The 14,872-nt window shown below is 41.3% G+C and overlaps 1 protein-coding gene across 9 annotated transcripts in view; it reads left to right on the top strand.

Annotated features, from left to right (window-relative positions):
• LOC100463703 (immunity-related GTPase family M protein 1-like) overlaps positions 1-6,998 on the top strand; it is a 32,930-nt gene extending 25,932 nt beyond the window's left edge. For 8 of the 9 annotated variants that reach the window (XM_034655811.1, XM_034655815.1, XM_034655817.1 and 5 more), the window contains one exon: positions 3,537-6,987. In XM_034655811.1, coding sequence (XP_034511702.1) covers positions 3,537-4,748 — 1,212 coding nt within the window. In that variant the 3' untranslated portion in view covers positions 4,749-6,987. Of the gene's footprint in view, positions 1-3,536 lie in introns of all 9 variants that reach the window. The other variant, XM_034655810.1, reaches the window with a different exon arrangement.
• The last annotated feature ends 7,874 nt before the right edge of the window (positions 6,999-14,872 follow it).

The following is a 14,872-nucleotide window of genomic DNA, read 5'->3' on the forward strand; positions in this document are numbered from 1 at the left end:
CGAATCTCCAAGGAACTGTTGAAAAGGAAAAACAAAGCTGGGGGCATCACAATGCCGGATTTCGAGCTGTACTACAAAGCTGTGATCACAAAGACAGCATGGTACTGGCACAAAAACAGACACATCGACCAATGGAACAGAATAGAGAACCCAGAAATGGACCCTCGGCTCTTTGGGCAACTAATCTTTGATAAAGCAGGAAAAAACATCCGGTGGAAAAAAGACAGTCTCTTCAATAAATGGTGCTGGGAAAATTGGACAGCTACATGCAAAAGAATGAAACTTGACCACTCTCTCACACCATACACAAAAATAAACTCCAAATGGATGAAAGACCTCAATGTGAGACAGGAATCCATCAAAATTCTAGAGGAGAACATAGGCAACAACTTCTATGACATCGGCCAGAGCAACCTTTTTCACGACACATCGCCAAAGGCAAGAGAAATAAAAGATAAAATGAACTTATGGGACTTTATCAGGATAAAGAGCTTCTGCACAGCCAAGGAAACAGTCAAAAAAACTAAGAGACAGCCCACGGAATGGGAGAATATATTTGCAAAGGACACCACAGATAAAGGACTGGTATCCAAGATCTACAAAGAACTTCTCAAACTCAATACACGAGAAACAAATAAACAAATCATAAAATGGGCAGAAGATATGAACAGACACTTTTCCAATGAAGACATACAAATGGCTAACAGACACATGAAAAAATGTTCAAAATCATTAGCCATCAGGGAAATTCAAATCAAAACCACACTGAGATACCACCTTACGCCAGTTAGAATGGCAAAGATAGACAAGGCAAGAAACAACAATTGTTGGAGAGGATGTGGAGAAAGGGGATCCCTCCTACATTGTTGGTGGGAATGCAAGTTGGTACAGCCACTCTGGAAAACAGTGTGGAGGTCCCTTAAAAAGTTAAAAATTGAACTACCCTATGACCCAGCCATTGCACTACTGGGTGTTTACCCCAAAGATACAGACGTAGTAAAGAGAAGGGCCATATGCACCCCAATGTTCATAGCTGCATTGTCCACAATAGCCAAATCATGGAAGGAGCCGAGATGCCCTTCAACAGATGACTGGATTAAGAAGCTGTGGTCCATATATACAATGGAATATTACTCAGCTATCAGAAAGAACGAATTCTCAACATTTGCTGCAACATGGACGGCACTGGAGGAGATAATGCTAAGTGAAATAAGTCAAGCAGAGAAAGACAATTATCATATGATTTCTCTCATCTATGGAACATAAGAACTAGGATGATCGGTAGGGGAAGAAAGGGATAAAGAAAAGGGGGGTAATCAGAAGGGGGAATGAAACATGAGAGACTATGGACTATGAGAAACAAACTGAAGACTTCAGAGGGGAGGGGGTGGGGGAATGGGATAGACTGGTGATGGGTAGTAAGGAGGGCACGTATTGCATGGTGCACTGGGTGTTATACGCAACTAATGAAGCATCAAACTTTACATCAGAATCAGGGGATGTACTGTATGGTGATTAACATAATAAAATAAAATAAAATTAATTATTAAAAAAAAAAAAAAGAAAGTCCAGCAGGTAGCACTGTGTGTGTAGCCCCCAGGAGGAGAGTCCACTAGGTAATCCCAAATATTTCTTTTTTTCCAATTCTGCCTTTAAAAGCTTGCAATATTACTTCAGGGCTCAGCTTACAGGAGAAAGTTCATTGGAGAACTTTATTACTTATAATAATAATAATCACAGCAAAGATGAACAATCAAGTACAAACATAAGTACTGACTTAAAAATCAGTAGGACATTATTTGGAAAGCTCGTGTAAATTAAATGTTGAAGTGTATGGGGGCAGGGATTTCTTAGGTGTGCAGTTAGGTATGCAGTTAGTACTGAAAGTTATGGAAAATGCACTCTTCTCTGCTGTTAAAATAATTAAATGGTTCTTGACTCTGAAGACATATATATTGAGGATGTGTAGGTCCTCAAGATTGAAGCGTATGGAGAGTTGGCAAATCTCATGACTGCCCTATAGACATCCCCAGTGGGACATCCTGCTCACCCAGGCTGGGTGGAGGAGTACCCATACCTGCCTAGCCTCCTGACTGAGTGACCCTCCTGATATTCTTCTGCTCAAATTGCCTCCACCTATAACTTGCTTAGGAGCTGACTACTGGTACCATAGGTGGAGAGCATTCCTTAACGTTCTCCTCTGAATCCCTAAAATGTGCACATCTCCTAAATGAGCCCGTCTGCTGTTATTCTTTTCAACTACTTTATTGGGATATAATTCACACATTCTATGATTCATCTCTTTAAAGTTTTCAATCTCTTTGAATATATTCACAAAGTCGTACTCTTGTCATGATCAAATTTAGAACATTTTCATTATGCAAAAATATCCTGTACCTCTTGACTGCCACCTCTCTTTTCCTCATACCATTTGCCCTTCAGATCTAGGAAACCCCCAATATATGTTCTGTGCCTAAGGATTTGCCTTTTCTGGACATTTCATGTGAATATAATCATAGAACACATGGTCTGATGGGTGGTCTGCTTTCACTGAGCATAATGTTTTGGGGTTCCTCCATGCTGTGACAGGTATCTGTACTTCATTTCTTTTCTTGCCCAATACTGATCTCTTATATGGATAGACTGCTTTTGTTTATCCATTGAACAGTGGATGGACAACTGTGTTAATTCCACCTGAGGGGCTACTGTAATAATGCTGCTGTGAACATTTGCATGCAACTTTTCTGTAGATGTATGTTTTCATCCCTCTTAGGTATACACCTAGGAATGTAATTGCTGGGTCATTTAGTGACTCTGTTTAAATTATTTTATAAGTTTTATTGGAAAACAATTGGCATATATCACTGTATGAGTTTAAGGCCTACACCCTGATGATTTGACTTCTAATATCGTGAAGTAATTACCACAATAAGTTCAGCCAAAATCCACCATCTCAATAAGAGGAAAAGAAAGAAGAAAAAAGAAGAAAAAAATGTCTTGTGATGAGAACTTTTAGGGTATATTCCTTTGAAAACTTTCCTATAAATCGTACAGCAGTGTTATCTACAGTCATCAGGTTGTACTTTACATCCCTAGTACTTCCTTATCTTATAACTGAAATCTTGTATCTTTTGAATACTTCCTGCACTTCCCCTTCCTCTCACCTGTGACTCTATCAATCCACAAGTCTGTTCTCTTTTTCTATGAATTTAGTTTATTTTAATTTTAGATTCCACACATCAGTTAGAAAATCCAGTATATGTCTGTCTGATTTATTTCACTTAGCATCATGCTTTCAAGGTCCATACATGTTGTTACAAATGGTAGGATTTCCTCATTTTCTATGGTTGATAAGTTTACATTTTTGACAAATTATCAAACATTTTTGCAGAGACTTCCTGTTTGTCATCCAAGTGCCTTTGCAGGGAGTTGGGTGTGAATCTGATATGCTCAGTTTGGGTTACCAAATCTGATGATGCCTCTGCCACTCTGTGTGCCTGGTCCTCCTAACTCCCCTGCTTTTCCTATTTTTGCAGGACACTCCACTGCTCTGTGATGTGACACAGCCCACCCACTCTCTTCACACCCCATTACTTACATCCACCACCTCTGATATGCCGTACAATACGGGCTGGAGTGTCTTGCCTAAGGAGATTGCCATCAACATGGAAAAGGCCTTGGGAGGAGGGAATTTGCTGGAGGTGGTCTCTGTGGTTAAGGGGACCTTGAAGACAGCATCCAATGCCCCAGTGAGCATTGCAGTGACTGGGGACTCCGGCAATGGCATGTCCTCCTTCATCAATGCGCTGAGGGGAATCGGGCATGAAGAGGAGGACTCAGCTCCCACTGGGGTGGTGAGGACCACCCAGATTCCCACTCGCTACTTTTCCCCCCACTTTCCCAACGTTGTGCTGTGGGACCTACCTGGAACAGGGGCAGCTATCCAAAGCCTGGAGAACTATATGGAAGAGATGAAGTTTAGCCAGTATGACCTCTTCATCATCATTGCATCTGAACAGTTCAGTATGAATCTTGTGAAGCTTGCTAAAACTATCCAAGGCCGAGGAAAGAGGTTCTATGTCGTCTGGACCAAGCTGGACAGGGACCTCAGCACAAGTGCCCACTTGGAGGAACGACTCCTGAAGAATATTCGGGAGAATATCCGGGAAACTCTCCAAAAGGAGGGAGTGTGTGAACCCAACATATTCCTGGTCTCCAGCCTTGAACCCTTATTGCATGACTTCCCAAAGCTTAGGGGCACCTTGCACATCGACATTTCTGACATCAGGTACCATGGTCCCCTAGAGAGTCTGTCCCACATTTATGAGAGGGCCATTAAGGACAAAGTGACCACTTGCAGGGGGAAAATAGCCTCAAAGTCTTTTGACACCCTTGGCATCTGGAATGCAGATGATCTGGAGGAGAGTCTGATGGCCTACCGCTTGCTCTTTGGTGTGGATGATGAATCTCTCCAGCAGATGGCTCAGAGTATGGGGAAACCCATGGAGGAGTACAGAGCCATTATGAAGTCTCGGGATCTATACACTGTCCTCAGAGAGGACTGGCCATTATCTTGCTTGAATTGTAATGCAGTCTCTTGCTTATATTCATTTCTGAGATGCATCCCACTGTTAGGTGACTTTATTTTCAACTCCCTGAGGAAGTGGAAACAGAGACGCCTCCTTGAAATAGTTGCCAAGGACACCAGGGCCATCCTGAAGAAAATCCTGACACAGTCCATCATCTGAGGAAGTGATGTATCAGCAGTCTCCTTCTGGAGGGAAATCAGGACATCTGGGGTCCTCTCCTCACACTGTCCCATTTCTGAATTCTCAATCAAGTTCAATTACTTCCACTTTTATTGATTCTATGTTCCTGAGGTATATGAGATGACTTGCTCATTTTGAGTCCATGTCAGGAAATTCCCAAATATGTTCTACTTTTGTCATTTATTAAATGAGCCTGTATCCAAAGGTGGCAGAAAAGATCTGTTTAGTGTGACATACAATCTCATTCTGACATCCCCTTATCATTTAACTATCAATCATTTCTCCAACACCCGTGTTCTTTCACTTCTCATCTCATTCTGTGGACACACACAATCTTGACCTGCCTGTAGGTCAGTGGTAGACACTCTAAGATGGCCTCCAACATTTTCTCCTATTTTCATGGCTATGTTTAAACCCTTTCCCTAAGTGACTAATGGATTATGGCAGCAATAATGAAATGTCCAAAAATTCCAGAACTTTGTTATGAAAAGTGTAGCTCTGTCTTATACACACTCGTTTCACTGGCTCTGTCTTGCTCCTGCTCCAGCTCTGTCTCCCTCTCTCTCTCTTTCTCCCTCTCCCTTTTCTTCTCTCTGCCTAGTAACCATAGAAATTTTAAACTAACCTGCTGTAGAGGCCCTGAAGAATCAGAGGCCATGGGGATGAGAACCGAGGCTGCCTGCATTAACTGCCAGCCATGGAAGTAAGTAATCTTGGGAGTAAATCCTCCAGCCCCAGCAAGGCTTCAGAAGATGCAGCCCAGCTGATAGCTTGACTACCACCTCAGGAGAGACCCTTATCCAGAACCACACAACTGAGTTTGTTCCTGGATTTCTGACCCTCAGAATCTATATGCAAATAAACCTTTGTATTAAGCCACGAAGTTTCAGGGTAATTTGATCCACACCAACAGGTAACAGATAATGCTATCAAGAAGTTCCTTAGAGAACTGACAGTTGTGAGTGACCGCCTCCTTCTCTGACACTCACTCCTGCAAGAACCCAGCATGAAGCAGCTACACCCTTTCCAATTATAGCCCTTTCTTCCTTATCCCTGGACATGTTCTCTCATGCTTTCTATTGAAGGACTAGCCACTGCCAACATTCACAGGTCATTTCATCCAGCCTCAGGCCACACAGACTTATCCAGTTTGAAGCTCTGTGTTTAAGAAGAGAAAGCAGGGGAAAAAAGAAAAGAAAAAAAAAAGGGAACGTTCTAGATAGAGCCATGCTCAGTAGTGAGAGAGAGAGTAAATGACAGTTGAATGTGAGCACTCCCCCGAGGGGGAGGAAGCTAGGTTTCTCCCTGAAGGGGTCCTGTGCAAGACCTCTAATTCCCATTCTCACTTGGACTAGTTGCTCTCCCAGCCTGGGGCACAGGCCTAAATCACATCCATCAATTACCTTGGTGGTGCTGGTGCTTCTTGGATTCCCTGTTCCCTGCTCATTTACATTTCATCCATTCCCAAGCAAAGTGAGAAAAAAGTTCTCAGTGTGGTGAACTTTCTGAGCCTTTGCATTTCCAATTAATGCCTTTATTTTGTGACCACTTTCAATAAATAGCTTAACTGAGTAGGATTCTGGATACAACATCATGTTCTCTTAGAACTTGGAAGATCTATCTTCTTCAGGAATGCCACGTTGCCAGTGAAAAATGCAATGCCAATTCCATTCACATTCTGTGGATGGACACCTGGCTGTCTCCATGGAAAATTGTAGGAACTCTTCATCCCTGGGGTTCAGAAATGGCACCAGGGACCAGGGACCTGGAGCATTTCCATCAACACTCAGCATTGAGAAGCCTGGATAAATTAATATTCAATGTCAACATTATACCAAGCTTATTTACTTTCCTATACCTGTGGTTCAATCCTTTCAACATTGTGTCACTGAACTTATTTTTTTGTTCTCTGTCAATGCCTACCCTCTCTTTTATCACAATTATGAAGACAGCTGTTAGGGACACATGTCCACATGTCTCCTGCACATATTTGCAGAGTGACTCTTAGGTAGACTGTTAGGAATGGAAATACTGAGTCCTGAGGCACATGAATATTCAATTTTAGGATTCAGCTATACTGTTTCTTCGAAAAGATTGTATTGCTTTACATTCCCAGCAGCCATGTTTCAGAGATTCTATCAACTTACATTGTCACCGATTCCTGAATTTGTCCACCTTTTCAACTTTTGCAATTAAACTAATTAACGATGACATCTCATAGTGCACAGAGATGAATTTGTCTCATTACTAGTTAATTTATGGTAATTTCTCTATTTTTTTTCCCCATACGTGTTTCTTTTTCTATGAATATCCTGTCATGTCTTTGCCCACCTCTACGGTGGATTGTTTCAGTTTTTCTTATTGAATTCCAGAATTTTTAAAATACTTTCCTTCCATTGATCCTTAGTTGACTACATTTATGCAAAATTCTTCTCCAGATTTGTGGAGATTTTTAAACTTTCTTTATGCATTTGTTTTCATGAAGAGAAGATTTCACTTTAATGTAATCAAAAGTATCACATTGGCCAGCCTGTGTTATACAGCCCTCATCTTGGTATATTTATATGGGTATCATATCATTTAAGAAATCTTTCCCTAGGAGAAAAAGGAGGAGTTAAGATGACAGAGGAGTAGGAGACTCTAATTTCATCTGGTTTCTGGAATTCAGCTTGATAGTTGTCAAACCATTCTGAACACTTGCAAAATTAACTGGTGATCTTGGAAAAGAATTGCTGAAATTCTACAAGAAGAAAAGCAACCATTTTTTTGTAAGATGTGCAGAGACATGAACGCAGGGAGTTAGAGCAGAAGATTAACTGGGGGGGGGGCACGGTCTGGCTTAAGGAGGCTACCACAATGTATTTAAGCAGTGGAAGCACAAAATCAGAACTTTTGTTATTTTTTTATAATAACATTTTTAAATTATATTATGTTAGTTGCCATACAGTACATCCCTGGTTTTTGATGTAAAGTTCCATGATTCATTAGTTGCATATAAAAATCAGAACTTTTGAAGTCTGCATTAGTGGGAGACATCCTGCCTAAAGGCTCAGGTAGTGAAACAGGGCAGAATCATAGGTGGGACAGCATGGTCTCAGGATCCCCAGGGCCACAAAAGAATGGGGGTACCTGAGTATGACAGAGTTCCCAAGCATCAGAGGAGGGAAACCTGCTGCAAACAGCGAATTTAAGGGCCAACTTTCTAGTCAGTGTTGCCATAATCACAAACAGCTGCTTGGTGGGGTGACCGCTCTCCAAGCAGGGGCTGAGCAAAGAGAAGACGGCCCGTGAAACACCCCCTTCCTCCCCTGAGAAAGGGCGATTTTCTGTGCCATAGAATCCATAAAGTTTGGAGACTTATAACAGGGTTGCATGCCTGAGATAAAAAATTCTTGGTCACAGACTGGGTGAATGTAGAGTTTAGATGGAAATCGGGGGGGGGCAGGAGTGATTGACTGCTTTTTCTGTGAGGGCACACTGAAGAATGGGGGGTGTGAACTTTCAGCACTGGGGCTAGAGATTGGGGGGGTCACCATTTTTATCCCCCCCACTGGTGTTGAAAGCCTTCAGGCAGCAATACAGCACCACATAGTACAATCCAGAGCCCCTTACACTGAGCCTGGCCCGCTGGCAAAGGTGCTGCATTTCACCAGGGCGAGAACACCTGAGAATCAGTGCAACAGGACCCTCCCCCGGAAGACCAGCGAGAAAATGAGGCTACTACCAAGTTTACTGATCATACAGAACTGCAAAATGTAAGCTTTCTCTATAATATATAGAAAGAGCTTATATATAATAAGCTCTATATATAGTATAAGTATATAATATTCATCCTTTTTTTCTTATTCTATAGTCTTTCAGGTTTATTTTTTTCCTTTTTAGCAATTTCCTAATTTTATCAATTCCCTTTTTAAGTCCTCTTTAATTCTAATTTTTATATTTACATTTTATATATAATTTCATTTTTGGTTTCCTTTCATTGTATTCAATTTTACTTTTGTGTGCATAAAAGTTTTTCTTTCTTTCCTATTTTGGGATGTAGTTTCTTCAAATGAACAGCTCAAAAGACACCCAGAATCTAGTTTATTTTGTGTTCTGTTCTCCTCCTTGTTTATTTCTTTCTCTCTCTCCTCTGTCTTTCTCTCTCATTTATTATTTATTTATTTATTTATTTATTTATTTTTAATTTTTATTTTTTTGGTTTCTGTTCTCTTTGATTTCTTTAATGCATCTATTTCTGGTGTTGCTGCCAGTTTTGCATTTTCTTTCTCTTTCATCTATTATTTTGTGGACATAATGATGAGATGGAAAAACTCACCCCAAAAAAGAGCAGGAGGCAGTACTCACTGACAGGGATTTAATTAATATGGCTACAAGTAAGATGTGAGAACTAGAATTCAAAACAAATATAAAGAGGGTAGCTGGGCTTGAAAAAATTATAGAAGACTGTAGACAATCCCTTACTGGAGAAATAAAGGAACTAAAATCTAATCGGACTGAGATGCAATAAAAAATGGAGCCTCTAATTGCTAAGATATATGAGGCAGATGAGAGAGTCAGTGATATAGAAGACAGAAAGATGAAGAATAAGGGGAGATAAACAACTACTAGACCAACAAGGGAGGATTTGAGAGAACAGTTGTACCATAAAGCAAAAACAATATTGGAATAATTGGGGTCTAAGAGGAAACAGGGGTGGCTGGCAGAAGGTTAATTTGAACAAAGTATAGCAGAGAATGTCCCTAATCTGGGGAAGGAAACTGGACTTCAAGTCCTAGAGGCACAGAGAACTCCCCTCAAATCAATAAAAATAGGTAAACAACTCGACCTAAAATAGTGAAGCTTGCAAATTTCAGAGATAAAGAGGAAATCCTGAAAGCAGCTCAGGACAAGAGGTCCTTAACCTACAAGGGTAGAAACATAAGGCTGGCAGCAGACATGTTCACAGAGACCTGGCAGGCTAAAGGACTGGCATGATTTATTCAAGGTGATAAATGAGAAAAATATGCAGCCAAGAAGATTTATTAAGCAAGGCCATCATGGAGAATAGAAAGAGAGATAAACAGCACCCAGGACAAACAGAAACTAAAAGAATTTGTGGTCACTAAAACATCCCTGCAAGCAATATTAAAGGGGATCTCGTAAGTGAAGAGAGCCCAAAGTAACATAGACCAGAAAGATAGAAAGGGACAATATACACAAAACCTGACTTTACAGGAATACAGTGGCACTAAATTCATATCCTTCAATAATTACTCATGAACTAAATACTCTAATCGGGAGACACAAGGGTGTCAGATTGGTTAAAAATGCAAGACCCATTGATTTGCTATCTATAAGAGACTCATTTTAGACCCAAAGTCACCTCCAGATTGAAAATGAGGGCGTGGAGAATCATTTATCATGGTTGTGGACATCAAAAGAAAGCTGGGGCAGCAATCCCTATATCAGACAAACTAGATTTTAAACCAAAGACTGTAATAAGAGATGTAGAAGGATGCCACATAGTAATAAAGGGGTCTGTCCAAACAGGTCTCACCATTGTAAATATTTATGTCCCTAATATAGGAACAGTCAATTATATAAGCCAATTAAAAACAAAATTAAAGAAACACTGATAATAATACAATAAGAGTAGAGGAATTTAATACCCCACTCACAACGATGGACAGATCTTCTAGGCAGAAGATCAACAAGGGAATCAGGGCTCTGAATGACACACTGGACCAGATGGACTTCACAGATATATACAGAGCAGGCCATCTTAAAACAACAGAATACACATTCTTCTGAAGTGCACATGGAACATTCTCCAGAATAGATCACATAAGGGTCACAAAACAAGTTTCAACCAATACCAATAGATGGAGATTATTCCATGCATATTTTCAGACCACAATACTCTCAAACTTGAACTAAATCATAGGAGAAAATGTGGAAGGAGCAGAAATACATGGAGATGAAGGAACATTCTACTGAAGAATGAATGGGTCAACCAGGAAATTAAAGAATTAAATACTCTTGGAAGCAAATAAAAATGGAAATAAACTTTTCAAAACTTTTGGAATGCAGTAAAAGCTGGTCCTAAGAGGGAAGTACATAGCAATACAAAACATTCTCAAGAACTAGGTATTTACCCCGATGATACAAAGATGGTGAACTAAAGGGGCACCTGCACCCCAGTGTTCATAGCAGCTATGTCCACAATACCCAAACAGTGGAAAGAGCCCAGATGTCCATCGACAGATGAATGGATAGAGAAAATGTGATACACACACACACGCACACACAAACACACAGACACATACATAACGAAATATTACTCAGACATCAGAAAGGATGACTACTTACCATTACACCAATGTGAAAGGAAATGGAGGGTAGTATGCTGAGCAAAATAAGTCAAACAGAGAAAGGCAATTATTATATGGTTTCACTCAGGAGATAATAGGGGAAGAGATGTAAAACTGAATGGGAAGACATCAGAGAGGGAGAAAACCCATGAAAGATTCTTAACTACAGGAAATAAACTGATGGTTGCTGGAGGGGGGGTGGGGGGAGGGGGAGATGGGGTTATTGGGTGATGGGCATTAAGGAGGGCATACGATGTGGTGAACACTGGATGTTATACACAACTAATAAGTTATTGAACACTACATCTGAAACTAATGATGTTGACTAATTGAAATTATTTTCAAAAATTGAAAATAAATGAAGAAACAAAGAAATTATCAAACTTAACACCCAAAGAACAAATAATCCACTTAAGAAATGGGCAGAATACATAAACAGCCATTTCTCCAAAGACGACATATAAATGGCCAACAAACGCATGAAAAAACCTCAACATCAATTGGTGTCAGGGAAGTACAAAGCAAAACCACAATGAGATACCAACTCTCACTAGTCAGAATGGCTAAAATTAACTAATCAGAAAACAACAAGTCTTGGTAAGGATGTGGAGAAAGGGGAACCCTCTTACACTGCTGGTGGGAATGCAAGCTGGTGCAGCCACTCTGAGAAACAGTATGGGGGTTCTTCAAAAAGTTAAAAGTAGAACTAACTTACCACCCTGCAATTCTACTACTAGGTATTTACACAAAGGATACAATCATATTGATTTGAAGGTAGTACCTGCACCCCAATGTTCATAACAGCAATGTCTACAATACCCAACAATGGAGTGAGCCCAGATATCCATCGATAGATGAATCGGTAAAAAAGAAGTTGTATGGATATACAATGGACGATTACTCAGCCTTAAAAAGGAAATCTTACCATTTGCATCAACATGGATAGACCTAGAGGGTATTATGCTATATGAAATAAGTCAGTCAGTGAAAGACAATTATCACATGATTTAAGTCATGTCGAATTGAAGAAACAAGATAGAGTGTCATTGGGGAAGGTAGGGAAATAAAATAAGACGAGAACAGTGAGGGAGACTACCCATAAGAGACTATTAACTAAAGAAACAAACTGAGGGTTGCTGGAAGGAAGTTTAGTGGGGGAATGGGGTACTAGATGATGAGCATTAAGGAGGGAACTTGATGTAATGAGCCGTGGGTGTTATATGCAACTGATGAATCACTAAACTCTACCTCTGAAACTAATAAAAAAAGAAAAAGAGGGGCACCTGGGTGGCACAGCGGTTAAGCGTCTGCCTTCGGCTCAGGGCATGATCCTGGCGTTATGGGATCGAGCCCCACATGGCTCCTCCACTATGAGCCTGCTTCTTCCTCTCCCACTCCCCCTGTGTTCCCTCTCTTGCTGGCTATCTCTATCTCTGTCAAATAAATAAATAAAATCTTTAAAAAAAAAAGAAAAAAAGAAAAGTATTTCTGCAAGAGCACTTATATGATCTACAGTTTCTGCTTGAGATTTAGGTCTTAAATCCCTCTGGAGTTGACTATCATAAGTAATGTAAGTAGAGATTGAATAATCTTTCTCCATATGGAGAATCAGCTTGTCAACTCCATTTACTAGATGGTGTCTTCTTTTTTTTTTTAAAGATTTATTTATTTATTTATTCGACAGAGATAGGTACAGCCAGCGAGAGAGGGAACACAAGCAGGGGGAGTGGGAGAGGAAGAAGCAGGCTCATAGCAGAGGAGCCCGATGTGGGGCTCGATCCCATAACGCCGGGATCACGCCCTGAGCCGAAGGCAGACGCTTAACCGCTGTGCCACCCAGGCGCCCCTAGATGGTGTCTTCTATACCCACTGATATCCCATGCACGTCTCCCATGCCACAGAACTCCACACCTGCCTGAATCCTATACAGGGCTCTGTGTCCCTTTCTGTGGGTCAGTTGTTCTATCCCTGTTTCAGCATCCAACTCTCTTAGAACTATACATTGAAATACATATTATATAGGGGCACCTGGGTGGCTCAGTTAAGTGTCTGCCTTTGGCTCAGGTGATGATCCCAGGGTCCTGGGATCAGGCCCTTCATCAGGCTCCTTGCTCGGTAGGGGAGCCTTCTTCTCCCTCTCCCTCTGCCTCAACTCCCCATGCTTATGCTCTCTCTTTCTCTCTCCCTCTGTCAAATAAATAAATAAAATATTTTTTAAAAAAGAAATAAATATTATCTGATACAGCAGATCCTCATATGTTCTTCTAAAGAAACTTTTGTAATTTCCTCCTGATCTTCCACATAAATCTTAGAATCCAGGCTCCTTCCTCCCTCTCTGAACTTCCACCCCGCTGTCTTGGCAGGTTTCCCCAGAGCCCCTCCTAGGAGTTTAAGTTGTTCATGAGATGTGACTCTATGACCTGCCAGTGTCATACTTGCCCAAGAGTGAAAACATCACAGCCAGCCACAGGGGACCTAAACATGAAAGAAATAAGAACAGGAAGAAATGTTATAGTCCCTCTCCTTTCTAAAGGGAAATGCTTCTCTCATTCTCTGGAAGCTTTGGAAACTTGCTCACAGTCTTTCTCACTGCCTCCAGGGTTCCCATGGGAGTCTTGGCTACATGCCCTCACAGAGGTCATGGGAGACTTGTCTCCCATTGTCCCTGGTGTCTCTCTGCCCTCCCCTCACTTGCTGAGCCACGTGAAGTCAAAACACTTTGATGTCTTTTCCGGGAACTGCTTGCTCTGTGGAGAAACGATGGTTTCACTTTCATATTCTGTAAATGTGGGCCTGTAACTGTCAACCAAGTCTTTCAGAGGGAGGGGCTCAAGTCAGAAGCTGTCAACCTTGCTGTTGTTTTCATAATTTATCCAGGCAGGACAGAGGCTCTCCCACCCTGTGCTCAGGGCACTGACCTCAGGAGGACCCAGTGCCTGCATTTGCTAGGGAGGTCAGGTCTGTGGAGTGGTCCTGTGCCTGGGACTCCAGCGAGCTCTTCACTAATCCCAGCATTTTCAGCTGTGTAAGTGGAAACATTAATGACCTCTGACATCAGAAACCTATTTTCTCGGGGCACCTGGGTGGCACAGCGGTTAAGCGTCTGCCTTCGGCTCAGGGCGTGATCCCGGTGTTCTGGGATCGAGCCCCACATCAGGCTCTTCTGCTGGGAGCCTGCTTCTTCCTCTCCCACTCCCCCTACTTGTGTTCCTTCTCTCGCTGGCTGTCTCTATCTCTGTCAAATAAATAAATAAAATCTTAAAAAAAAAAAGAAAACTATTTTCTCTCTGGAGCAGTTGAGTGAGCCAACTGTGCCCTTGCAATGAGAGGATACTAACTTGTGTTATGGAGGGTTCAGTGGCAGGGGTAGCTGGTGGAAAGGTAAGATTTCATCAACTGCTCATGCCATTCTCCTTGAAGAAGGGAGAAACATTGTGCCTGAAGATATCTCTAAAATGGAAGAAAATTCAGATTTAGTGAATGTTTACTGGGTGACTCCAGTTGGAAACTATGCCACGTAGTAATGCAATCTAGACCTCATTGCCATAGAGCTATTTAAAAACATGGTGAGTTTTGATAATTGGTCACAATGCAAAGTAATTGTTTTTTTCGGTATTTTTTTCATCTGCTCAGGCTATAAAAAAATACCACAACAGGTGGCTTATGAACAGAAATGTATTTCTCAAACTTCTGGAGGTTAGGAAGACCCAGTTTTGAGTCAGTGTTTAGTGAGAGCTCACTTCTGAAGTG

Source organism: Ailuropoda melanoleuca, chromosome 3 (genome assembly GCF_002007445.2).
Source record: "Ailuropoda melanoleuca isolate Jingjing chromosome 3, ASM200744v2, whole genome shotgun sequence".
NCBI lineage: Eukaryota > Metazoa > Chordata > Mammalia > Carnivora > Ursidae > Ailuropoda > Ailuropoda melanoleuca.